Below are 25,996 nucleotides of genomic sequence, written 5' to 3' on the forward strand. Positions count from 1 at the left end.
ACCTCAGAAAAATATGCACAGGTATACCTTGCTTAATGCTCTAATTTTGAGGAATTAAAACTGGATTTTGATAAATGTGATGATCAAATAGTTAGATAGTTAAATTAAGAGAGGCTAAAGCAAAAAGAACCCACATCTAACTTAAAAGGAAAACCCACATTAGGGCGCCTGGGTGGCTCAGTGGGTTAAAGCCTCTGCCTTCGGCTCAGGTCATGATCCCAGGGTTCTGGGATCAAGCCCCGCATCGGGCTCTCTGCTCAGTGGGGAGCCTGCTTCCTCCTCTCTCTCTGCCTACTTGTGATTTCTGTCTGTCAAATAAATGAATAAAATCTTTAAAAAAGGAAAAAAATTTAAAAAAAAAGAAAAGAAAAGAAAACCCACAAATGATCATCTATTAAGCAACTAGAATGTACAAGGCACCACGCTAGATTCTTTATATATATTATCTCGTGATAATCTCTGTAAGAAAGATTTTCTTTTGTCTTATAGATGAGGAATCTGAGGCTTAGAGAAGTAACTCTCCCAGTGTCATGTAGCTAGTTCAAGAGCTCAGCCAAAACCTGAAACTTGGTCCATTGTGGTTCTAAAACTTTTGCTCCTAACTGAACTATGGTTAAGTCAAAATATTTTTTCAACTTGAACCATGTTCTCCCATTTCACTGTTATTCAATCTGGGATTTCACAAGTAGAGTTAGACAAAGCAGGGGAGAAATAAAAAAGGTACAGGTGCGCCCTGCAGTTTCAATTTACAAGCCTCCCAAATGGATCTAAGATGGCCAAATGAGGGATACAAAAAGGGAGGAGGATACTCTCCTTGACCCCGTCCTTACATTGCCAACAGAAAGTGCATGCAGCTATGCTCTTGGAAAAATAACTCATCTTGACTCTGTGGTCAGTGGTGTAGACAGGCAAGCAAGGTAAGAGTTGGTCTCCGTGAAACGAGTTCCTACTGCAGCTTGCAACACAAACTCACTCCGTGTTTACTACATGCCCTAATGAAGATCGTAGCTTTAATTAGTGTTCTCTGCTATTGAAATGTTTAGACATTTCCAGATAGTAGTAGATGTAGCAAGTAAAAACATCAAGCCTTATAATTTACTCTGCCACTGGAGGAGAAATAAAATATTCTCCCTTGCCTTGTAAGCTCATGGCTTGGTGAATATATTCTAATGAAAGGAAGAACCCCAAAGTTATGGTTCCTGTAGAACATTTTTCATTGCAGAGGGGTGACTAGGGAGTCAGATACTTACTTATCTACAAGAGTCCGTATGACTGCTAGTGTGTCCAGCACTAGCCCATCTACATTTTGTTTCTTTCTCCTTGGCTCATGGGGTCCTCGGCCCCTCCTTGGTGGCCGAACAGGATCCCGGGGTTGGCTCCTCGTGTCAGCAGTGGGTACTGCACTGTTCTCGGCCTGCTGCTGCTGGGTGTCTACACTGTCTTCTGCTCCGCTGTCATCTCGGCAGATACAGGAATTACCCATGGTAGCAGTGGCACCTCTAGTCCCCAGGAAGTGAGCTATGTGCTCCTCAAGAGTCAACAGCAGACCCTGGCCAAGGCTTCTGCTCACTAAGAACACGGCCCAACCAAAGACAATCATTTAGATAGTTTTCAGTTTTCCAAGTACTGTTTTCATAATCTGGAGTCGAGGAACTTGCATTCTATTTGTTTTTAACAACTCAATGTGGAAGAAAGTTGCAGAACTGATCTTCAGCATTATCAGTTACAGGGAATCTGGGTCATCCAGTGGCAGTTCTAAAAGAAAGGGAAGGAAAAATGAATCCAAGTTCATTTGATTACTCAAAACTTTCTTAGTTTGATTTTGTAGGCATTAGGATTACAATGACAAACCATCTTTGGTTATTATAGGTTTCCAACACAAAGAGGTACCTTTGCATAAGAAAATCAACAATTAAAAATTCCTTTTTATCATTATAAAGTTGATTGCTAAACCATTCCCATGTAAACAGGAGTTACCATTTTTTTTTAAAAACCCGTATGTGTGAGGAGCACCTAGGTGGCTCAGTGTGTTAAGCCTCTGTCTTCGGCTTAGATCATGATCATGATCTCGATCGAGCCCCGAAGAGGGCTCTCTGCTCAGCAGGGAGCCTGCTACTTCCCCTCTCTCTGCATGCCTACTTGTGATCTCAAACGAATAAATAAAATCTTAAAAACAAAACAAAACAAAAAAACCGTGTGTTTGGTTCTACCCATACAGAAATACATTAGAAGAATGAGTTTCAAGGGCTCCTTCTGTGGATTCTGAAAAATGAACTCCTTTTTAAATTTAAATGTAGGAGAAAAGTTAGATGTTTCAAACAGACTATCAAATTACAGATGTTTGTTGCTTACAAACTTATGATACAAATGATATAGCACCCTCTCAATATCCAGAAGAATAAAAGGCAGAGTGTTTCTCTTGAATGCAGTCACCAAACTGCACAGATTTCCCATTTGGAGGGACTCTCGAGAATTTACAGAATTTACACAAGCAGTTACAAAGTTTTTCTGTTATATTAGCAAGACTGGGGAGAGGTTACATTTTCACAATGATCAGTCTGTTGTAGGACATGTCTGATACAAAGTTACAAAGAAGGATGCACCAGTTCTCTTTGTTTAAAAATACTGACTAAGCACCTTGTGCCCCCACCATGGAGGCACTGGGAGAACAAAGGACAAGGCACAGCCCCTGTCTTCCAGGAATTAATGGATGGCCAGTCTCATCCCATACAGTATGTTCATCAACAGAAAACCTAATGATAGAAGCTGCTCTTCATTAAACTGAGAAAATCTGGTTAGGTTTAGAAAGGAGAATCTGGAAGAAGAAAGTGGACAGGGTGGGCTTGGTAACAGAAAGTAATCACACCAAGACCTGGAGACAGGGCCCATAAGGGCACAAATGGACACATGAGGAATAGAGACTAGATTATTGGAGACCAGACTCTCTACATTTGGTTATTTATAATTAAAAATGCATATATTGAGTACCCACTCAGGGGCAGATATAAGTAAAATGTGTAATTCAATGGAATTGGAGGCCAGAGAAGTTACTTCCATTATGGGGACAGATTTGTAGCAAATTCTTCTAAATATCTGTGCAGTTTAATTACTGCTCATGGAGGAAAACCGAAGCAAAGGAGACAGATGGTGATAGAACGTCTTTACACATACATATAATAATCTAATTTGTATAGAGAGGGGAGGGACAAGAAAAGGAAGGGCGCGAGGGAGATGGGAAGTGAGAAGAGAGGCAACAGACATTATCTCCCTCCAGATTACCAAGACAGCAACGGCCTAACCATATAATACCATTGGTGTTCTTTTCCCCCCAAACAGTCAGGCTGTCTTTAAAATTTGGAGATTATACTTAAGAGGATGTAACTGGAGTATGTTTACTGGAGTATGTGTCCACATTCTAAACCGGAAAGCAGTCCCATTACTGCAGGGACCATGGGAGACAATTCCCCCAGATGGCAGATAACCAAGAGATTTCAGTGCTTAAAGGACAGGGTCCCTGGTATAAATTTCAGTTGATCTTATACATTATGCTTCTTTCTGAAAAAGACCAAAACCTAACGTCCTTCTCACACAATTTTCAGAGGATACTGTTCAAACAATTCAGAGGACAGGGGGTAAAGAATCCAAGGTTTTCTCGCAGGTCTGCCCAGCTGATATGCCCCTAGTGCACTTCCTTGAAATGCCCAAGTATTTACTAAAACTTTATCTGTTAACTTTTTAAAACAAAAAATGGATGCACGCTTATTTTTAAGACCCAAATGCTGCATACAGTCTATAGAAAAGTGAAAGCTGCTGAGAAGAAAGGCTTTCTTCATAGGCCATTCTCTTTCCCAGAGGTAACCCCTGCTAAAAGCTTCATGTGTCTGTTTTCATACCTATTATTATATACTCACAAAACTTTTTTTAAAACTTAACTAGGACAATGCCATGACCATTGTTCTGTGGTTTGCTTTTTTCTCCTTACCAACACCTCTTTCTACACGAGAATTTTTAAAACTACTCCTCATTCCAATTAAGACTGTATCAAAATCCATGCTGGATTGTCATAGTTTCTTACTATGCCATAAAAATCTGTGTCTAAACCAACTAGTACTTTGGGTATGGTAGAAGGAGTGGTCCAGGATTCAATACAAAGGAACTCTGGGGATGCTTCGTCTCCTGGCCAAGTGCTTTCTAACCCTAAACTGCTCCATGGTGTCAAGGTTACTAGAGCAGAGGAAATTTCACTGGCTTCTCTAAAGCTTCTGAGCCTTTCCACATGCTCAGTATGGAAGCTGGGACAGGCATGACAAGCAAATAGCAGTGTCAGTCCAGCCAGACACATTAAATGGGGACACACTAAGGAAGGGAGACCAATCAGGTATTAGAAAAAATTGATAATGATTTGAGAATGTCAAGGTGAGATTAAGTCCCAGAAAACAAAGTGTTAGAGCAAAGAAAACAGAGGATCCTTACAGCTTAATACCAATGCTTGTGAAGCTATTTAGATTAACAAGAAATCTGGGGAATGCCTGTGAGAAAAGCAATGGGTTAAAAAGTTTGTTGAATCTCAGTCTTAAACATCATTTCATCCAAAATTGTTTTGCTAACTGGATAAAGAATAATCTATGCAGATTTCCTTTTAATACAGTTCCAAAGTACATGGAAAATATCAATACCTACAGCTATTTTTAAAAATCTGACTAAATTTGGAGGAAGATGACAAGAATTCAGGGTTTTTTTTTTTCTATTTTCATATTGAATTCAAGTGTAGTTCAGGTCAGTTTCTTCCAAGAGTCATTTTCCCTAAATGAACCAGAAGATGATGCCAATTACAAAATTTGCCATTAGAGGAAATGAAGTAAAAAAAAAAAAATTAAGTTTTCAAATATTTTAAAACCAAAGACTTTCTCTTTTAAGGACTAACTGTAAAGACCAGGTGTAAGGAAGAGGTTAATTAGGTGGGAGAAGCTGTGAGGCACTTCAAAGGAAAGTCTATGAAACATGCAAGAAAAAAATGAGAGCTGGCATCTTTAAAAAATCTCCTGAAATGAACATACAGAAAATATTAAAACACTTTTTTATTATTCTGATAATTTATATATAAATCAGGATTCTTTACCATTGAATTCTTAGTTTTTTTGTTTTTAGATTTTATTTATTTATTTATTTTTTAACAGAGAGAGAGAGAAATAGAGAGCACAAGCAGACAGAGAAGCAGGCAAGGCAGAGGGAGAAGCAGGCTCCCCATTTGAGCAGAGAGCCCCATGTGGGGCTCCATCCCAGTACCCTGGGATCATGACCTAAGCCAAAGGTAGACATTTAATTGACTGAGCCACCCAGGCACCCCACATACAGAGAATTTTAAGGATTACAGCTAAAGGCTAGGGACATTAGTGAACAAAGCATATGATCCTTTAGATTTATTCAGCGTTAAAGAATGTATAGCTTTTCATCTGGAAATCTTTGTCACTTGTGGTATTTTTCTCAGGGAACAAACTGTGAATACTTTAGGCAAAAGACTGGGTAATGAAACTAAACAATTATACTTCACACAGCTTTGTTTTATCTCATTCCAAAAAGCATTATGTGGTCCTCTTCCCAAGGGCCATTGTTTGAAGACAGTATGAGCCTACAGATCTTCTATAGGACGCCAGAGGCCAGCTCCAGCACAGGGCATGGTCTTTGCAGTCAGACAGACTGGGCTCAGGTCCCAGCCCTGTAATACAGCTATGTAGTCTAATTACCCTGGCTATTGACACACTTTAAAACACAGAGATAATAATAGTTCTTACATAGTACTATAGTGAGGATTAAATGTAATAGAGCATGTCATACATGTGGCACAGAGCCTAATGCACTGGATCCAAAAATGCAAGATGTCATTATAAAATGAGTAACTAAATAATCTGGGATGTAGGGACTCCAAAATAAGACCTGATTTAAGAACACTAAGATAATTAAAGAAATTATCTTTTATAGTTCTCATCTACTCTATACTAAAATAATTTTTACGTATCTATACTTGTAGACAAAGAAACTTGGGAGGCATTGTAGCTTAATCATCCCAAAGGCGGTGGGCATTAGAATTGCTAAGGTACTTCTTAAAATGCAAATTCCTGGGTCCACTCCAAATCACCAGAATCAAAATTTCTAGGATGTGGCCAAACGTGTTCTCTTAAAATTCTCCAATTGATTCTGACGGTGGCCAGGTCTGGAAATCATTGTGTTACAGTATCTAACACAGAACCTGTCACAACAGGCAGGACATACGGATGGAATGAAGGGACAAACTGAAACACTACAGAGTGATTCATCTGGGGTCAAAGAAGTTAATCTCCCTTTCCAGAAAAATGGACTAAGACTATCTTCGCACATAGCCTTTTGGAGAGGGCAGCCAAAGAAACCATCAGAATACAGTTACATCCATTAAAGATTATATACAGTATGTATCAACATGGTGAGTAAGACAGCTCCCTATGTTTCCCACCAGATCCACCCTATGAAGTATCATAACTTGCTTATGGGTATTCTGCTTATGGGTAATGTCATTCAACTGCTGACAGGCAGAATGGAAAATGAGTAAGAACAGAGCTTATGTAAAGGCAAAACATCTCAAATACCTGTATACTTCCCCATAACTTTTTTTTTTTTTTTTAAAGATTTTATTTATTTATTTGATAGAGATTACAAGTAGGCAGAGAGAGAGAGGAGGAAGCAGGCTCCCTGATGGGCAGAGAGCCCGATGCGGGACTCGATCCCAGGACCCTGAGATCATGACCTGAGCCGAAGGCAGCGGCTTAACCCACTGAGCCACCCAGGCGCCCACTTCCCCATAACTTTAAGACTACTTAGCATTAGACTGGTCGAGTCTCAATTTTGAGGGGGGGAAAAAAAGCTAGTCACATAATTTAAATAGACATGACAACTAGATCTGTGGCTGTAGCAATCATCAACTGATTATAATGATACTGCTGGAAGCCACAGCTTAGACACTTTTTCCCATCTAAATGATAATGCTTTGTAAATCATTATACTGTTCATAGCCATTTTGCTGCAAGAGCGTAATTATAATCAAGCATTTCCTTTTACAAAAGAAAGCGAAGGCTATTTTTTCCACTTCTATATCACTTATGATTTGTTCAGTTTTTACATTTTATCTACTTTAAAGCTGCTTTGAAAGGAAAAAAAATCAAAGTGAGCTGCTCAGTAAGTTTAGTGTTGAAGTGGTGAGGTCTGGTAGTCAACACATAGACCTCTACCATCGTAAACAGCTCACCACAGAGACATCTGGCCAACTGGTCTAACCCTGTCTCACAATGGTCCAGGAACCAGTGATTCACCTCTTCAAATATTTGCTTGCATTCAATCATAATACAGCTCAGTGGCATTAAGAAAACTTTCTTTTCTCTGAAAATAAGACTTCAGGATTATGCTGCCAAGAAAGGAGAAGCTGGTTAAATGAACGGCCATAAGAAGAAAAACCAAACTTTGGGCATGAAATTACTACTGCTGTCATCTTTGCCTCATCATTCCAAAACAGTGTTACAGGATGCCATAATTTTTTCCAGTCCACTCCCCAATTCCCAAAGACTAAATCCTTCAGGATGAACAGTAACAACATGTAATATACTGGAAATTTTAATGGTTTTCTTTCCTTAGAAAATGTTTTGGATTTTATCCTAAGGCAGTGAATGTATTACAAGTGATAGCTTCCAGTGTCATATTTAGTGCCCCCTCAACATTTTATTATGAACAATTTCCAATATAGAGAAAGCTGGATTTCACAGTGAACATCTATATACCCACCATCTACATTCTAACAATATTTTATTACAGTTGCTTTATTACATACCTACCCATCTCTATCTGTCATCAGTCCAGCTAATTGGTTTTGATGCATTTTGAAACAAATTATAGGCATCAGTATACTACCCCCTAAATCATTCAGCATGCATATCACCAACTGGACTTCAATATGTTTTTAGAAGTTAAAATGTACACATAATGAAATATACAAGTCTTAAGCATATATGTGCCAATTTTTTTTTAAAGATTTTATTTATTTATTTGACAGAGAGAGATCACAAGTAGGCAGAGAGGCAGGCAGAGAGAGAGGAGGAAGCAGGCTCCCTGCTGAGCAGAGAGCCCGATGCGGGACTCGATCCCAGGACCCTGAGACCATGACCTGAGCCGAAGGCAGAGGCTTTAACCCACTGAGCCACCCAGGCGCCCCATATGTGCCAAATTTTGTCCAAAGCATACACCTATGTAATTCAAACCCTATCAAGGTAAATATACCCATAAATATATTTGCTTTTAAAATATTCTATAGGACATCCTAAGTGACTGCCTTCAGTTCAGGTCATAATCCCAAGGTCCTGGGATTGAGTCCCACATCAGGCTCCTCCTGGTCTTCGGGGATCTTGCTTCTCCTGCTTGTGCACTCTCTGTCTGTCAAATAAATAAATAAAATCTTAAAAAAATAAAAACAGGGGCACTTGGGTGGCTCAGTGGGTTAAGCCTCTGCCTTTGACTCAGATCATGATCTCAGGGCCTGGGATCAAGCCCTGCATTGGGCTCTCTGCTCAGCAGGAGCCTGCTTCCCCCTCTCTCTTTGCCTGCCTCTCTGCCTACTTGTGATCGTTCTCTCTCTGTCAAATAAGTAAATAAAATATTTAAAAAATAAAAATAAAAATAAATGGGGAAAACCTAGGAGATCAAGATTATTTGGTGGTACAATAAGTGGATAAGAAAAGTGTCTTATATGTCAAGAGTATACTTGCAAGTTGAAACAGAAACCACCTGAAGACACTTTAACAAGGGTGTTTTTGTCTCTAGACTCTAAGGCATCTGATCTGCTCTGGCTGGGGGGGGGGGGGGTGGTGAGAGGGGAAGATTGTGAAATATTTGGTTGTAACTTCACTTTTCCTCCAAAAAGAAAAGCAATTCTGATAATAAGATATTTTTACATGTCACCTAGGTGTGCAAAAACTGTCTGCAGTGGCACTGCCACTTGAGGTTTAAGCCAGACAGGGTCCTGTTATCCCTGGGATTTTAACTAACTTTCACAAGGACTGGGTGATTCTGATCCTTCTGCTATACACAGAGGTTAGTTTAAGAAAGTATGTCTTGGGGCGCCTGGGTGGCTCAGTGGGTTAAAGCCTCTGCTTTCAGCTCAGGTCATGATCTCAGGGTCCTGGGATCGAGACCCGAATCAGGCTCCCTGCCCCCTCTCTCTCTGCCTGCCTCTCTGCCTACTTGTGATCTCTGTCAAATAAGTAAATAAAATCTTTAAAAAAAAAAAAAAAAGAAAAGAAAAAGTATGTCTTTGGGGGCACCTGGGTAGCTCGGTTGGTTGGTTACACATCTGCCTTCAGCTTAGGTCCTGATCCTAGGGTTCTGGGATCGGGCTCCCTGCCCAGCAGGAAGCCTGCTTCTCCCTCTGTCTACCTCCATAACTTGTGCTGCCTCTTGCTCTTTCTCTCAAATAAATAAATCTTAAAAGAAGAGAAAGTACATCTTTGAAGGGGGGAAGTAGTTAACTTTTATGGCTGATCTGGTACAGAAGGATTATCTTGAAAAAGCTTCTCCTAAAATGTTAAGAGCTTTTTAACTTGGTAGCACTAGTATCTGTGGTCAAGTGAGATTTTTTCGCAGAACAAATTATAGAATACAGCCCTGACCTGAAACAGCACAAAGGAGAAAAGACAAATCCTTTTAGCATTTGAAAAATGTAACAAGAAATAAAATTTAGGGCTGGGATAAAGTAAGGAATTCGCAGAAGCAAATAAAAGCAAAAAAGGAAAACTAAATGATACTTGCCTGATCTGAAAGACTGAAAAATTTGCCTTGAGGGGCACCTGGGTGGCTCAGTGGGTTAAGCCTCTGCCTTAGGCTCAGGTCATGATCCCAGGGTCCTGGGATTGAGCCCCACATCGGGCTCTCTGCTCATTGGGGAGCCTGCTTTTCCCCCTTTCTCTCTGCCTCCCTCTCTGTCTACTTGTGAGCTCTCTCTATCAAATAAATAAGTAAAAATCTTAAAAAAAAAGAAAAAAATTTGCCTTGAACCCAGAAAGGTAATATTATGGAACAAATGAGGTAAGTCCCAGTGATCAGTACAGAGGAGAAAAACAAATGCAGTACTCCATACTATTTGACATCCTCCTCCCCCCACAGGAGGCCAGATAACAGGAAATCATAAAGATCTGTTAATTCAAACACATTCATGATACGCAAATCAGAGGACTTTACTATTACAGAGAACTCTTTGCTGTTAAAACAAAATGTGATGACAGCATGGATAGCAACACTTTCCTTAAAGAGATCTATTTAAAACAGTATCTGAAGTCATTCAATCGCACACTCAACTGGATATTTAGTAGAAACTAACAGTAGTCAATAAGTATTTTAAGTGAATTTATTCTAAAATCTGTAAAAACCGAGGGTTTCCAAAGGAGTTATCACTTTGAAAAACTCAGACGTCATACAATAAATATAAATCCAATACTTATATGCAGGCACCACGCAAAGATGAAAGGAAGTCCCTCATGCTCTTGGCAAAAGAACGAAGGACAGCAACACAGCAACACTGAGCGCCTGATCCATACTACAGTACCTGCCATGGAAGCCTATGGATAAAGAGTCAGGTCCGTGAGGTGGAGACCTCTCCCTCCACCATTTTTTCCTGTGGAAAAGGAACTTAGTGACTTTCAAGTATCTCTCATAAGCAAGTTTTTAGGTGACTGTATATACCAGCATTAGCAAAAGGGGAATGGAAGATTTATACTTGTGTTGCTACACATTTAGGTATACATTAAATTACAAGGCAAAACATTGTTGGTGTGAATATTCTCAACCACACAGTAAAAGGTTAACCAAAAGCCCGTAAATTGATAAAAATGAAGCTCATAGTACTCTCAAGGGGGTGGGGGGGGGGGAGGAAGCACAGTGGAAAACCAAGATTCATTTGAGACAATACTGAGGATGATTCCCAAATAAGCACCCTTCCTGAATATGGCAGGAACCCCCATTCTGCACGGGACATGTAAGCAGCTCTGCTCTGATGTCAAGTTTCCCGGGATAGACTCTGGGAGACAACAGTAAGCTCTAATGTTCTACTAGTTTTAGTTTATGAATACCATGTTTTAGTAATTCTTTTTTTTTTTTTTAAAGATTTTATTTATTTATTTGACAGAGAGAGAGATCACAAATAGGCAGAGAGACAGACAGAGAGAGAGATGAGGAGAAGCAGGCTCCCTGCTGAGCAGAGAGCCCAATGCGGGACTCGATCCCAGGCCCCTGGGATCATGACCTGAGCCGAAGGCAGAGGCCCAACCCACTGAGCCACCCAGGCGCCCCTGTTTTAGTAATTCTTAATAATTCACTTGGTAGGTTATTAATAAGTAGCCCTTAGGCATACATAAGTATGAATAACTATGAAGCAAGAAGAACTGAAGAAAGGAGCGGTACTTCTCACAAAGAAGGGTGGAGTGGAAGCCATACTTGGAGAGTGACTGCATGAAGGAGCCCAGGAGAGGAAACTTAACTCTTCAGGAGGTGGAAGGGGTAAGAAAAAACTAACATTGAAACATTAAACTGAGGTAATACTAAACATGCCAAGTAAGGTGTTTCAAACCTTCTATTTGATGTAAGACACATGAAATTATGCCTGGAAACTATCATTTCAAGCAACAAGAAAGTTCCATGCAACGTTCATTCATTAACAAACTTAAGGAGTGCATCTGTTCTTTGCTTTTTCAAATGCATTCTCCATTTTCAAAAGCTCAGTAAGGGAGAAAGGAGAATATTCTCTAACAGCCAACCACCATTTATAAGATGATTGCTTCCTTTAGCCTTATATATATCACACAGTTATATACAGTTATCTACAGTTAAATATGCTTTTACATATTTAACCAGCAAAAAAAAAAAAATGGACAAAGAAAAATTTCACAATATGTAACCTTTTTCCTAATCTTATTTCAAAACTTTTTTTTTTTTTTTTTTTTTTTTAAGATTCTATCTATTTACTTGATAGAGAGTGAGTCACAAGGAGGCAGAGAGGCAGGTGGGGGGCTGGGGGGGGGGGGAGAAGGTTCCCTACTGAGCAGAGAGCCCAATGCAGGGCTTGATCCCAGGACCCTGAGATCACAACCTGAGCCGAAGGCAGAGGCTTAACCCACTGAGTCACCCAGGCGCCCTTCAAAAGCTTTTGAAAAGATGACTTATTGAATAGATAAACCAAAGGGAAAATATTCATTCTTTCCGCACTCCTAAAATTGTACAAGTCTTCTTCTAATAATTGGGGCCCAAGTTTTAGCACTACTTCCTGACTTCCTCTTGTTTTTCAGTTTTCTAAATTGTACACAAGGAAAAAGCTATCCAAACTCAATGGTAAATGCAAAAATGCCAAATATTTGAAGAGAAGCTCAACTGATAGTTTACTACCCTCAAGTAACTCTTTGAAATAGATTGCTGGTTCCATTGTGGTTCCCATCTGTGGTGCCTAATGATTTGCCATTTACATTTTCAGCCCTGTGACTCTCATATCTACTTTACAAGGCTCTGACCACAACAAAGCAGAAAACTTCCTATTTAAAGTAGCAATAGTCATTACCATCCATAAGAATTCCTAATAATTCCTCAAAGTATAGATAGAGTATCAAGGTGAGTTGTATTTTAAAGGATGCAAAGTGACTTCTCACTTAATTAAAAAAAATTACTTCCCATTATTTTTCTAATTCTTTTTTTAAAAAAGATTTTATTTATGCATTTGGCAGAGAGAGACACAGCGAGAGAGAGAGAGAGAGAGAGAGAGAGAGAGAAGAGAGAAAGAATGAATATAAGAAGGGGAGTGGGAGAGGGAGAAGCAGGCTTCCCGCTGAGCAGGGAACCCAATGTGGGTCTCCATCCCAGGACCCAGGGATCATGACCTGAGCTGAATGCAGATGCTTAACAACTGAGTCACCCAGGCGCCCCTATTTTTCTAATTCTTTTTTTTTTTTTTAAGATTTTATTTATTTATTTGACAGAGAGATCACAAGTAGGCAGAGAAACAGGCGGGGGGTGGGGGGGGCGGGGAGGGTGAGGGGGTGGGGAGCCCGATGTGGCTCCATCCGAGGACCCTGAGATCATGACCCAAGCTGAAGACAGAGGCTCTGACCCACTGAGCCACCCAGGCGCCTCTATTTTTCTAATTCTTGATAGGCTGACTTAGGCTCATGAGTAGAAACAGAGTATTGGAAATGCACTTCAGGAACACACAACAATTTGTTATTCTCTTGCCAAAACATACTTCAGAGCTGTTGTTTTTCCCAATTCACTACTGAATAACAAAGTTTTACACACAATGCTAAGCTCTTATTTCTCCTTGATTTTTGGCCAACTTACTAAGGGAAAAGTCATCTTGTTGACAAATCAGAAAAAAGTCCACAGAGAGTATGCTGGAACACTTCCTAATCAATAACTTAAAAATAATCATAGAGTACAGAAATAATGAAGGGTTCTAAAAAACAGTAAAAGCAGGACGCAGGTATTACGCATATATCCTGAGAAATCAGAAAGCTCATAAAATCACCAGAGTGCACTTTTTTTTTTTTAAAGACCCATGGAATATAAAATTAGAAAAACAGGACATGCAAGCCAGCTTTTTGTTAAAAAAAGAAAAGCAAAGAAACCAAACTTCAAAAATCACCAATTACCCAACATTTGGAAAACCAGCTCTAACAAATGCCACTAACCAAACATTAGGAAAATGTCATACTTGGCCACAATTATCTTATAACCTCAGAGGGGGAGCTACAAAGAAAGATGTCATTCCAGGAAATGCAAATTCTATATATGGTGAGAAATAGCGAACCGCCATGTAGGAGAGTTTTAAAAGCAATTATCTAACATGCTCATAACCCATATTTTGAAGCCAGCACAGAGCACAGAAAGGCATAATATTCAAAAAAGGTCTCATCTACAAAATCACAACTGAGAGAGGAAGCATGATATTCACTACATTTAACAGCCAAAGGTCATAATACTCACTACATGTAGACACCCAAAGGCTACACACACACACACACACACACATACACGGAAAAAGGGGAAGTAGTTTATAATATTGAGATCAAATTTCAGCCGTCAGAGAAAAACTTTCTGGAGGAAAAGATTATATTATAGTGCTACCTCTTGCCAGCACCATCGGAAGTTCAAAGTAAATTAAAACTCTGGAAGTAAAAACCGGAAATCCCTCCACTCCCATCTAAGCAGGGGCTGAAACCAGGGGTTTAGACCATAATATGACCTAGAAAGCCTGGAACCTTGAGGTTTTCAGTACAATATGGCTCCCAGCACCCTAGGTGATCAACAATTGTATTAATGCTAATCCCTTACATCTACATACTGCTTTACACTTTAGACAGTGCTTTCACTTTTATTCCTCAATCCTTCTGGTGGTAGAATCACAGTACTTTACTTTCGCACAGCTTGTAGTTTGGAAAGTATCTTCACACACTGCGCTATTATTTTACAAAAGAGACCCAAGAGATTAAGATACTCGTCTATGAACGTATACGTGGTAGGTGAGGGGCCTGGACAACTGCGGGACTCTATTCAGTCACAGACACTTCCAACCTTTTAAAGTTCAAAGTACAACACTCCAGAGGGAGCAGCTTCATTCAGACAGCTCTATAGGATAGAACTGGACAGTCTCAGTGTACCATCTCTGCCCCCCTCTCCCTCCCCAGAGACAGGGAAACCGAGGCACCAGGTAGAACAAAAGCCTCCTCTAGAGTCACGCAAGAACTGATGCTGGGATAGACTCCCCCACCCACCCACTCACCCACCTGCACTACACCCAGAAACAGCTTAATCCTGTGTTTGAGACACAGGTCGGTCTCCAGAGAGGAAAACCCTTGCCGTTACCGCTTCCCTCTCTACTCCCCACCCGGGCTTTCCTACAGATGGTGGTCTCTGCTTTCCAGAACCGCTCAGCAACCTCTCCCTAGGGCCCTTACCCATTTTTCACATCGGGCCTCCGGAGTAAAAGAATCCGCTAGCTCTGGCTCCCAACTCCTAGTCCTTTTCTCTAAGGGATCTCTCGACCCCAAGGCATTTCTGTCTCCCAGGGGAAGGTCCGACTCCAACCCGAGCCACCTAAACCTTAAACTCCACAAAAGAAAACCCTCCCAACGCCTCCTCCAGTTACCCCTTCCGTCCAGGACACTCCCGAGGAAAACCCCTAAATATCAGGAACCTCCCGAGAGCTACCTGCCTCTCACCTGGGCCCCTTTAGCCGCGGCCTCCTCGGAAGGGCGACCCCCAAAAACCTCCGCCGATCACGCACCCCCTAAAGGGAGGGAACACCCTCTTCCAGGTACCTCTTCAAGCGCCTTCAGCAACGGGCCTCAGCGGAGAACCTCCGGGCTGCTTCCTGGGCTCTGCCCAACGCCGCTCCCTCCCGGGCCCCTTCCTGGAGTCTCCTCCGGCACCAGTCGGGTCTCCCCGCCGCAGACCAGGGTGTCTGTTCCCCTCCCTCACGGACGTTCCCAGGTCTCCGACTCCCCCCGGTTCCGTGTCCTCAGTGGTTTCCCAAGAGCAGCGCGGCCGGGCTACGGCAATGACTTATCCAGCTCCAGGGCCCACCCGAGGGAGGGGGCGGCCGCGGCGCGCGACTCCTTTGTGACAGGTCCGAGAGAGCGGTAAAGATGGACGCGAGGCCACGGCGCTGCCATTACGCGCTGGGGCCCACCCCCGCTTCGCACCGCCCCTGCCCTCCCTCAGTCCCCTAGGAAACGCCCCTTCCTCGGTGGCAAGCCCTCTCGCTGACAGCCAGTCATCTTTCAGGGAGGATACCACGTGACCACACGGGGCGACCCGCCCCTCAAGCGTGAGCCGGCCAATCCCCTTGCTGAGGTGCGAATGGCCCAATCAAGTCTCTCGGGCTAGCTTTCGGGACACCGGATTTCCATCTGTCTCCCGGGGAGGAAGAGGGATGCGGATTGGGTTACGCCGCCGGAAGCGGGGCGGAATTTTGTTGTGGCGGTGAGGAAGAGGAAGCCCTGAAGGGTCAAAAGGAATACAAAAGCAAAGGCTATTTTCTTTCTTTTCTTTTCTTTCTCTCTCTCTCTCTCTTTTTTTTGTCCTAAAGAGCGAGCGGTCTTAGCAGTGGCTTAGGGGTGGGCGTCGCCGAGGTGAGGGGGTCTCGCCTCCCGCACGCTGGTAGGTGAGTGTGGCCTGGGCCCTACCTAGCTTGGCAGAGAGACCTGGGCTCCAGCTTCTTCGCTGAGGAGATGGGGGGCTACGTTTAATGTGAGGTTTAGGGTGAAGCCGGTTCTCAGTCTGCGCACTCGCCTAAGTGCTCTGAGTCACTGGGGCCAGGGTCTTGCTGGGGTCCGCCTAAGTGGAGCCGAGGGAGCGGGGCCAGGGGCTTGCTGGGGTCCGCCTAAGTGGAGCCGAGGGAGCCCGCGGGAGGGCGTCCCCAGTCGTGTGGGGAAGCATCCCGACCCTTTCTAGCGGTCTGGGGACTTCGGGCCTCTTGTCGGCTCTCCTCCACCGTTTCTGCTAGCTGGGAACACCCAGGCTCCAAGGGAGGAGCGGGCTCTCTCGCAGGGGTCTTGGGAGGGCTCCAGGCGACTCAGGCGATGTGGGAGTGACTGGAAATCTTTGAATCACAGAACTCAAGTGTAGGATGGGAAACACACTTACTATGTACGGTGTACCATTTGCTGTGCTCAGTGCATTTTCTTCTAATAGATAACAAGCCAGCATACTCGTTTTGCAAAAGAAAACTTAGGAAACTAAGACCGAGGGTTGAGGGATCTTGTTTGAGAGTTGTTTGCCCACGTGAATGTCTGTGCACACAGGTGTAAATGTGGAGACCGACTCGTTCAGAGCAGTGGTTCTTAATCTAGTAGAAAACAAGATTTTCAGCGGCCCGTTTAAATGCAGATTCTCCGACCCTGCCCCCAGACAGTCTGACTGAGTAGGTCTGGAGTTGGGCCGGGGGAAGCCAAGTGCGGGCCTGGTGGTCAGAATTCCCAATGACCTCTTGTGTACCAGCTGAGAGGTAAGGTTTGTTCATTCTTCAGCTCTTTGGCTTGTTGATGTGCTGACAGGAACCCCATAAAATGATTTGGAGGGCACTGCTTCTGAAATCCTCGAATCAGGGTTTATACTCCTTTTTGATACAAGGAATTGAACTGAAATAAAGACAGCTTTTACAGTCTTTTAAATAGAGCACAAGAGGAACTGTTGACAGTTTTTAGGGGTCTGCAAGCAAAGGCCGGCCAATTATTTTTCTCAGCTGAAGTGGTGTTGCCTTAATTCCTTACAACCAGGAGGGGCTGTGTCAAGACCATTCACCTGGCTAGCAGTCTTCCTTTCTCCTTCTAAGAATCTTGATGTTTGGTAGAGTTAAGCTGTTGCCTCAGATATTGAAAACCACATAGCTGTAGTGTGTGGTTCCGCCATAGGCTCCACCATATTGTAATTATGCCTCTGGGGCAGCGGAATTAAAAAACTTAGTCTGCTCACTATTGATCACTTTCTGAAAATGCTTTGTCTTCAGTTCTTAAATATGGTCAGTTTCACTCGTTATTTGTAGAATGTGTTTTTGGTTTTTGGTTTTCTGCATTTTCATGATGCAACTGTGGATGTGTTTTTGTTGGATTTGGTATTTATCAGACCTTGAGCGAATTAGTGTCTTTTCATTAGTCCTGTAAAATTCTTGGCGAGTTTATATTCATATATTGCTTATGCCTCATTTTATATCGCCTTTGCTGATTTAACACAGAGCCTTTCACTCTAATGTCTGTTTCTTTTTTTTTTTTTTTTTTTTAAGATTTTATTTATCTAAAAGAGATCACAAGTAGGCAGAGAGGCAGGCAGAGAGGGAGGGGGTGAAGCTGGCTCCCTGCTGAGCAGAGAGCCAGATGTGGGACTCCATCCTAGGACTCTGGGATCATGAGCCAAAGACAGAGGCTTTAACCCACTGAGCCACCGAGGCCCTCCTAATGTCTGTGTTTCTTACTCCCTTTTAATTTTTCCATACTTACATCCTGGATAACTTCTTCTTCATTAAATCTCAGTTTATTTCTAATCTGTTATTACACTGAAATCTTAAATTCAGTTAGTGCGTTTTTTGGTTTCTGAGGTTCTATTTGGTCCTTTTTCAAATGTGCCATGCCACTATTTTACAGTTTCTTATTTCACTGCTGTTAATTTTGAGGCCTGGTTTTTATTCTTTAAACACAGTAAGCGTTGTTTTATAATCTATGTGTGCCAGTTCCACTGTGTGAATTCCCTTTGGGTTTATTTCTTTTGCTCATTATTCCTGCTTTTTTTCTTCCCATTTCACCTTTACTTTTATGGTTTAGTTCTTTGGGGTATTGGGTAAGATGGAGAAGGGTGCAGACTCTGCACCTTTTGTGAACTCCTGGCTTTGACTTTTGTTTCTGTTGCTTCATAAGGGCCTCAAAACAGCAGTTTTCAAAGTCATTGTCAGAGAAATCCTTAGTATGAAAACCAGTTTGAATGAATATTGGGCTTAATTTCTGGTATCACCTTTTCTTGAGTTTTGGCCATATTTTTTTTTTTTTTTTTTAAGATTTATTTATTTGACAGACAGAGATCACAAGTAGGCAGAGAGGCAGGCAGAGAGAGAGAGGCAGAGAGAGAGAGGAGGAAGCAGGCTCCCTGCCGAGCAGAGAGCCCGATGTGGGGCTCGATCCCAAGACCCTGGGATCATGACCTGAGCCGAGCCGAAAGCAGAGGCCATAACCCACTGAGCCACTCAGGCGCCCGGCCATATTTTTTACTATCTGGTTAATCTCTGTGTTTAAGAATTATTTAAAAATTTCTTCCAGATTTTGCTTTTATCATAGAGGTAGAGGATTGGTCTCAACTACCTAGCCCGCTGTTTCTGGAAATGAAAGTCCCCCACCTTTTTAAGATTTTTTTGTTTATTTGACAGAAAGAGAGATCACAAGTAGGCAGAGTGGCAGGCAGAGAGAGAGGGGGAAGCAGGCTCCATGTTGAGCAAAGAGCCCAATGTGGGGCTCAGTCCCAGGACCCTGAGATCATGACCTGAGCCGAAGGCAGAGGCTTTAACCCACTGAGCCACCCAGGCACCCCAGAGAGAGAGAATCTTAAGTAGGCCCCAGGCCCAGTGCAGAGCCTGCAGGGCTAGATCCCAGAACCCTGAGATCACCACCTGAGTCTAAATCAGGAGTCCCACGCTTAACTGACTGAGCTGCCCACATGCCCCAGCCCCATTTCATTTAGATTTTTGGAATCTGAAATTTGTGATTTCAGGGAATCTTGAGTTAAAGATCATTTTTCTCTGTATACCTAAAATTTTTACCACTGTTCCCTATGCAGTGTCCGAGCCACTGTCAACGTTAAGCTTCCCTGGTTCTTTTTTTTAGTCTTCCTTCTGTGAACTCCTCAGTGCTTAGCTTCTGTCTATTCTCTTATAGCATTTAACCTCATTCTTTTCCCCAAATTGCTTACATGCCAACCTTATCTCTTTTTCTGAATGTAAGTTCCTCATTTGCTAAAAAGTAGAGTACCAGCTGAGTACCTCGCACTCTGTGCTTCTTGTATGTGATAGGTCACCTGTCAAGATTGACCTCAACAATACAATTGAATGAGTTAGTTGGCCTTGTATGGCTTTTGTAATGAAAAGCCTTTTTCCCCTTATATTTGGTCTTGGGAGTTAGACAAAAGCTAGTGGCAGTTGGAGGTGTGGGGGGAGTAATTTAGTGTGGTTTATGTTCCAAAGCCAGCCTAGCCAGTAAAATAGTGTATAATCAGAGCTACTTTCGAAAATTTTTTTGGGAGGCATCATATTGGATATAGGTATACCCGCACAGCAAAATTCCAGCATGGCCAGGTTTTTCCTCCAACTTTGAAACAGATGCTGTTTTTCTTTAAGTCTCAGATGAAGTAGCTGGTTTGCGTTTAGGAGTCATAGTGTGTAAACAAAACAAAACAAAACAAAACAAAAAACTAATAGAATTGTACATAATGAAGGAAGTGCTTATACACTAACTAAGAGGGTTACGTGGACTGGAGAACTGAGGATCAGCTAAGGGGATTGGTATTTTATGTTCTCTTTTTCTTCCAGTGCATATAGATAAATTCAGGGTAAGTGCACGTATGGTGAGACTGTTCTTGTGCTATGGAAAGCTCATTGTATATATAAATTTATTTAAAAAAATTTTTTTATTGTGTGTGTTTTTTTAGATGCCTGGACAACCAGAAGATTACTACAGATTACTCTTTATAATAAACATTTTTAAATATGACTGAAATCGCATATGCTCTACGCAGATGTTTAGATTCTTTTAGTTTCCTTTGCTGCTGGAGTATGTTAAATAAGCCTTAGTGTTAGACTGAGGATTCCTTTGTCAAGTAATAAATGCTAGTAGTGTTCCCTGTTAGTAGTTGTCACGCTCTGAAGTTTTAAAATGTATAGAGAAAGCCCTCTTGATCTGAATTACTTTGGCCTGGTAGAAGTGACTTCCAGCAGAAAGCTATCTATTTGGAATAGAGTTGAGTTTGCCAGATGGCAAATTCCTCTTGCTGTCCTGCATTTTGAAGTCCCATGTGACTTAAACATCATGGTAAAAATGTTGGAAGGGCAATACTTAAGTATATTTGCTGATAAAAGGAAAGTAGATTGGCCTATTGTTTTGCTACCCAGAGAGAAGCCTTACAACACCATAACACAGAAATCCGATCCCCTCTGGTGTATTTTTATACTACTGTCTGTCTAATGTTAGAATTTGGAGGGGGTAGTGGCCAGTGATGTAAACACTTAAGTAGTCTATCATCACAGAATTCAGTTCTGTAGGAAGCCAGATCTCATTAACTTGTATAATGGCACTAGGTAAAAGGAATAATTTTTCAAGTCAGCAATAACCGTTACTTTGGGGGTAGCAATGTAAGCTTTCTGTCTTGTATAGCATGCTGTGTAAGACACTGAGCCCGTTTGTCCCACCAATCTGGAAATTAAATACCACAGTCTCCAGTACAAACACAAGACTGCAGTGTTTAACAGTTACTTTGGCTTGAAATATAAGAACTTTGTTTTTGTTTTTTTTTTGGATGTCAAGCAAATTTGAAAACTATGTTCTTTATTTGTGTCGGTTTGAAACTTTTAAGTTTGGACAAAGTGATTTTGGTATGGTTTTGGTTTTCCATGAGTTCTCTATTTGGAGAAGTTAGATAATCCTTTTTAAAAATAATGTAATGTTTAGTCTGGTAATTAGACTTGAATTACCTTGGAAATAAAAAAGCTATATGAGTAGAGGAAGGTTGACAACATGTATTCTTTTTTTTTTTTTTTTTTTAAATACTTATTTGACAGCACAAGCAGGGGGAGCAGCAGAGGGAGAGGGAGAAACAGGCTTCCTCAGTGAGCAGGGAGCCCGATGTGGGACTCGATCCCAGGACCCTGAGATCATGACTTGAGCCAAATGCAGACACTTAACTGACTAAGCCACCCAGGCACATGTATTCTTTTTACAATTAAACACACTGAACAAAATGAATATTCCCAATGTAAGTCCTCTTTGTTCCTACATGAATCTTCATCCCAGACCTCTGGGCTTTGTGTTTTTAATTGTCCTAGCAAATGAAGGGGAAAAATAAGAGACTTGTGAAAATTTTAGCTAGGCACTTGGAATTAGAAATAAACAATTTCATTTCCAGTTTTTGCCTCCTTCCAGAATGAGGTAAATGAGCTACAGGTAGTTATCACCTCCCTCTTGCAGAATAAACAACCAATGAAAATTGAACTCAAAAATGCTTTGTGTGGGAGATATTTGTCAGTGTAACAGCATTTTTTAGTCAGTAGAAATTAAAGGAAAGTAGTGAGTTATTCTTGAAGAAGACATCAACTGTATAATACAGGAAAGCGATTTAATTTTTGGTCCTGTCTTTCCAGCTATAAAATTTTGTCATGTTTTAATAGAATTCCCTATGGGGCATAGAAGCTTGAGCAAATGCTTATGTAACGTCTACCATTTTCTATAACTTACATTGGACGATACCTCGGAATACTCACGTGAGATCATTCTTCCCTGCTTAAATTCTTCAGATTCCCTTTATGGTTGGTTTATTCAATAAGTATTTATTATCTGCCTAATATATGCCAGGCACTGTGCTAATAAGCACTGTGGATACAAAGGGCCACTGGAACAGTCACAAATGACAGAACATAATGGGTGGCAAGTTAACAGATTGCTTGAGTAGGGGCGAAAGGAGAAACAGGGAGGCTGATGGAAGGGTGTTGTAGTAGCCCTTGCTGGATGAGGCCCTGAAAAGAAGAGATTAGCAAGAATTCTTCTCTTAGAGGATGATTAAAAAGAGGTCATTATGAGGTGGAAACAGCAGAACTTGGTGACTGGGGAGATGTAGTGAATTGAAGGGAGGAGGAGTCTAGGTTCATGTCTGGGTTTTCAGCCTGGGAAACGGGATTAATCCATATTTATACCCTTCATCATTGCCCCATACCTGTACCATTCACTTTGGCAATTCATTATGTGTACTGTTATCTCGTGGTAACTAGTTCAAGAGTACTAACTCTTTTGAAGTTGATTTCCTCTCTGCACCACATAGGATCTGGCACAGTGCTGGACACAGAGTTCAGCATTCAGCACAATGTCCAGTTTATTTAAATTGAACTATTAATAAAACAGTAAAATAGAGAACCATGCTAAAGGGAAAATACAGAATTACCCAATTATATATACATGTAAATTTTTCCTAATTTCTCTGTTTGGTGTGATCCCTTTGCTTACGTATTATGTATCTAATCCCTGTGTTTATATCACTGATGCATTTGCTCTCCACTCCTTGGTATTTCTCTCACTCCATAACCAGTCCAGGGCTTAGCTTTAGTATTTCCTAGTAATGGCCAACCTTTCAAAACCTTTTGAAAGCATGTGTCAAACACTGTGCTAAGTGCTTTGTGTGAATTACCTTGTTTATCCTCCCCAAAGCTCTCTGTTGTGCCGGACTGTTTTAATCCCCACTGGGGAGTGCAACCTGTGGATGAGAGAACCAAGACTCCAAGGACCTAAGTGACTTGCCAGGGCATACAGGGTATACAGCTTGTAATTGGCAGGACCCAGGCCTCCGGATTTCAGAGTGTAGTATTTATCACTACCTGTGCTGCCTTGTGTAAGGAGACCATCCCAGAACGTACTCGTTACACACTGGGGACTGGATTAGGTCGTAGGGAAAGGTGTGTGGAGTGAAGTGTGCTTCTTGGCTGTGTGTATTTGACAGTGACCTTTTGACTTCTGAGAAAATCTGAATATTTCTGGAGAAGGAATATCCTGAACATTAGCGAGAATACTCAGGAGTGTGACCCCTTGTTCATGAACATTTCTGTCCCGGTCTCTGACCTCTCCTAACACAGAAAGATGATCAGATAGCCAGGAGTGCCACTGGTGACAGTGAAGGCAAGGAGGAATGATGGTTGAAGCACCAGGGAATGAGGACCTGTGGAAGACATGTAAATTCTAGAAAGAGAGGATTGACCAGTGTGAATTCTAACGTTGCCCCTTTTATTTTTAATCTATTTTTTTATTTAAAGATTTTATTTATTTATTTGACAGAGAGAGAGATCACAAATAGGCAGAGAGAGAATGGGAAGTGGGCTCCCTGCTGAGCCAAGAGCCCAGTGCAGGGCTCCATCCCAGGACCCTGAGATCATGACCTGAGTTGAAGGCAGAGGCTTAACCCACTGAGTCACCCAGATGCCCCTAGTCTTGCCCCTTTTAAACTCACAGAAATTCATTATAATTAGGTTGGCCTTCTAGCTTGTTTTATTTTGAGATCAAAGGAATATAAGGATTATAATACTAGCTGTAAAGAGCAGACTTTCCTAAGTGTTCATTATTTTGACTTTGTGTTTTCAGGAAGGCCTCCCTTTGAGAGCAGTAGTTTCTCTGTCAAATTCTAGAGCCCCTGTCTTTCAGTTTCCTCTTTTCAGTGTGCTTCTATGTTTACATTTTCAGTAACCATCTCTGATTCCTGGTTTTGTCCCTGTGGTGTGAAAGATGGTTAATAGTTAATAGCACAGACTCAATTCTTTGGGTAGAAGTTGAATTCTAACATGTAGGAGAAAAAGATTGCTGAGAAAGAGAATAATAATTTCTTGGAATCCTATATGTTTATCTTTTCCCAAAATTGATAAGTGTTGGGAAGATGGTTATTTCTCTAGAGTTTATATTTCAAATTCAAACCCTCTGCATGTGTATCTTGAAGGCTTTGTCCCTTGAGTTTCAGGGATCTTTGTTAAAGTTAAGTGGAGGTAGGTTCTTCATTTTCCAGAAAATTCAGCAGGCCGTAAAAATTAATGATTTTATTTTCTTAATTTTGAGTTATAAGAATAAATCAGTCTGCATTCTTATATAGATGGAAGCACATGAGATTCTAGGTTTTCTTCATTTTGGCCTGCTAAAACACTTTTTTCAGTATTAACATACATGTATTTTTTCATTTATTAAAATGTACAATGAAAATGAAGAGATGATTTAATAGGAATGCCAGGGCATTGTCATTTCCTAATATTTATTTCCCAGGTTTAAATCCTGTACACTCTGATAAGTTCACTGCTTTGAGACACTATTCTTTTTCTCTATTTCATAAGATTAAGAGAACTAGGGATGTTTGGCTTAGAAAAGTGGCAGATTAGGAGGAACGTGGGAGTTGTCTTCAAACAGTTAAAGCATTTTTGGGTTGAGGAAAGGATTTGGCTCCTTTTCTGTAGTCCCAGTGGATAGAACCTATGTGTGGAATTTATAGGGAGACACATTTCAATTTGATTTAAGGATGAAATGTTCTACTGGTCTGATCTACTTAGGGTGTCAGCTGGCTGGGAGCCAGTGCATTGGTCCCTGTTCCGAAGTTTTAGAATATGAGTTGGATGAAAATCTGGGGATGTGTGGTAGATTCATATGTTGGATGGAAAATCATATTAGGTGGAACATAAGGACCTGACCCTCTCTGAATTACTTACCAGGAAACAAGGGTGGGGGGAAGAAACAGATAGTCAATTTAGGGTGAGGGGGGAGAGCTATAGCCAACAAACAGACAATAAGAAAGGGGGACATCGAGAGTCCAGTGTGTCTCTCCCATTCATGAGAGTCCCAATTTAAGACACTTAAGAATGCATTGGCTCTTGTTTCATAAGAGGTTATTCTACAGAAATTGAGGGATTTTTTTGGCATGGTTAGCAGAGACAGAATAATTGTTTCTGTAACAGGCCTCTGGCTGGAGACATTGAATGAGGCTAAATCAGAGTATCCAGGTTGTGGACTTTAGGTGGAAACAATAGCTTCTGCCAATGAATTTGGTTTTGTTTGTAGTAAATTTCAAAATTCTCTCTCAGGGTTGTTACATTGAACTAAACTTTAGCTGCAGTGGGATTTAGGCTAAAACTGTTGTCTTGTTCAGAACGTTTGGGTTTGTTTTCTCAGCTTCCATTTTCACCTTTATTAAAATGTCTACATGAGGGGCACCTGGGTGGCTCAGTGGGTTAAGCCTCTGCCTTCGGCTCAGGTCATGATCTCAGGGTCCTGGGATCGAGCCCCACATTGGGCTCTCTGCTCGGCAAGGAGCCTGCTTCCTCCCCTCTCTGCCTACTTGTAATCTCTCTGTTAAAAAAATAAAATCTTAAAAAAAAAAAAAGTCTACATGAACATTTTCAGCCTGAAATTTGGTATATGAAGAAAGCTGAAATTGACATGTCCTTCTTTTCAGCCAGGTTCCCAGGTTTCTGGGGAGGGGACTAGTGAAGTGGATAAGAGTATGACTTTTTTATGTCATACCTGGATTTTGTTCTCAGCTCTACCATTTACCACCTTTTATTACCTTAGAAGAGTGACTTAACTTCTCTGGGCTCCCATTTCTTCACCTGTAAAGAGATAATATTTCTCACAGATCAGTGGGAGCATAATGAGATACTATGCATAAAAATGTGTTTAGTGTA

At 41.5% G+C, this 25,996-nt stretch overlaps 2 protein-coding genes across 5 annotated transcripts in view; one reads left to right on the forward strand and one right to left on the reverse strand.

Moving 5' to 3' along the window:
* The window catches only part of RSPRY1 (ring finger and SPRY domain containing 1), a 46,719-nt gene extending 30,952 nt beyond the window's left edge, over positions 1-15,767 (reverse strand). The window contains exons 1-2 of one of the 2 annotated variants that reach the window (XM_059153364.1): positions 15,369-15,767; positions 1,251-1,755 (exon numbers count right to left, since the gene is read on the reverse strand). In XM_059153364.1, the coding sequence (XP_059009347.1) occupies positions 1,251-1,600 (350 nt within the window). In that variant the 5' untranslated portion in view covers positions 1,601-1,755; positions 15,369-15,767. Of the gene's footprint in view, positions 1-1,250; positions 1,756-15,269 lie in introns of both variants that reach the window. The other variant, XM_059153363.1, reaches the window with a different exon arrangement.
* Positions 15,768-15,903: 136 nt separating this feature from the next.
* PSME3IP1 (proteasome activator subunit 3 interacting protein 1) overlaps positions 15,904-25,996 on the forward strand; it is a 35,064-nt gene continuing 24,971 nt past the window's right edge. The window contains exons 1-2 of one of the 3 annotated variants that reach the window (XM_059153368.1): positions 16,079-16,213; positions 16,854-17,056. The gene's annotated coding sequence lies outside the window, so the exon portion shown is untranslated. The other 2 variants (XM_059153369.1, XM_059153367.1) reach the window with 2 other exon arrangements.

This window comes from Mustela lutreola, chromosome 16 (assembly GCF_030435805.1).
Source record: "Mustela lutreola isolate mMusLut2 chromosome 16, mMusLut2.pri, whole genome shotgun sequence".
Taxonomy (NCBI): domain Eukaryota; kingdom Metazoa; phylum Chordata; class Mammalia; order Carnivora; family Mustelidae; genus Mustela; species Mustela lutreola.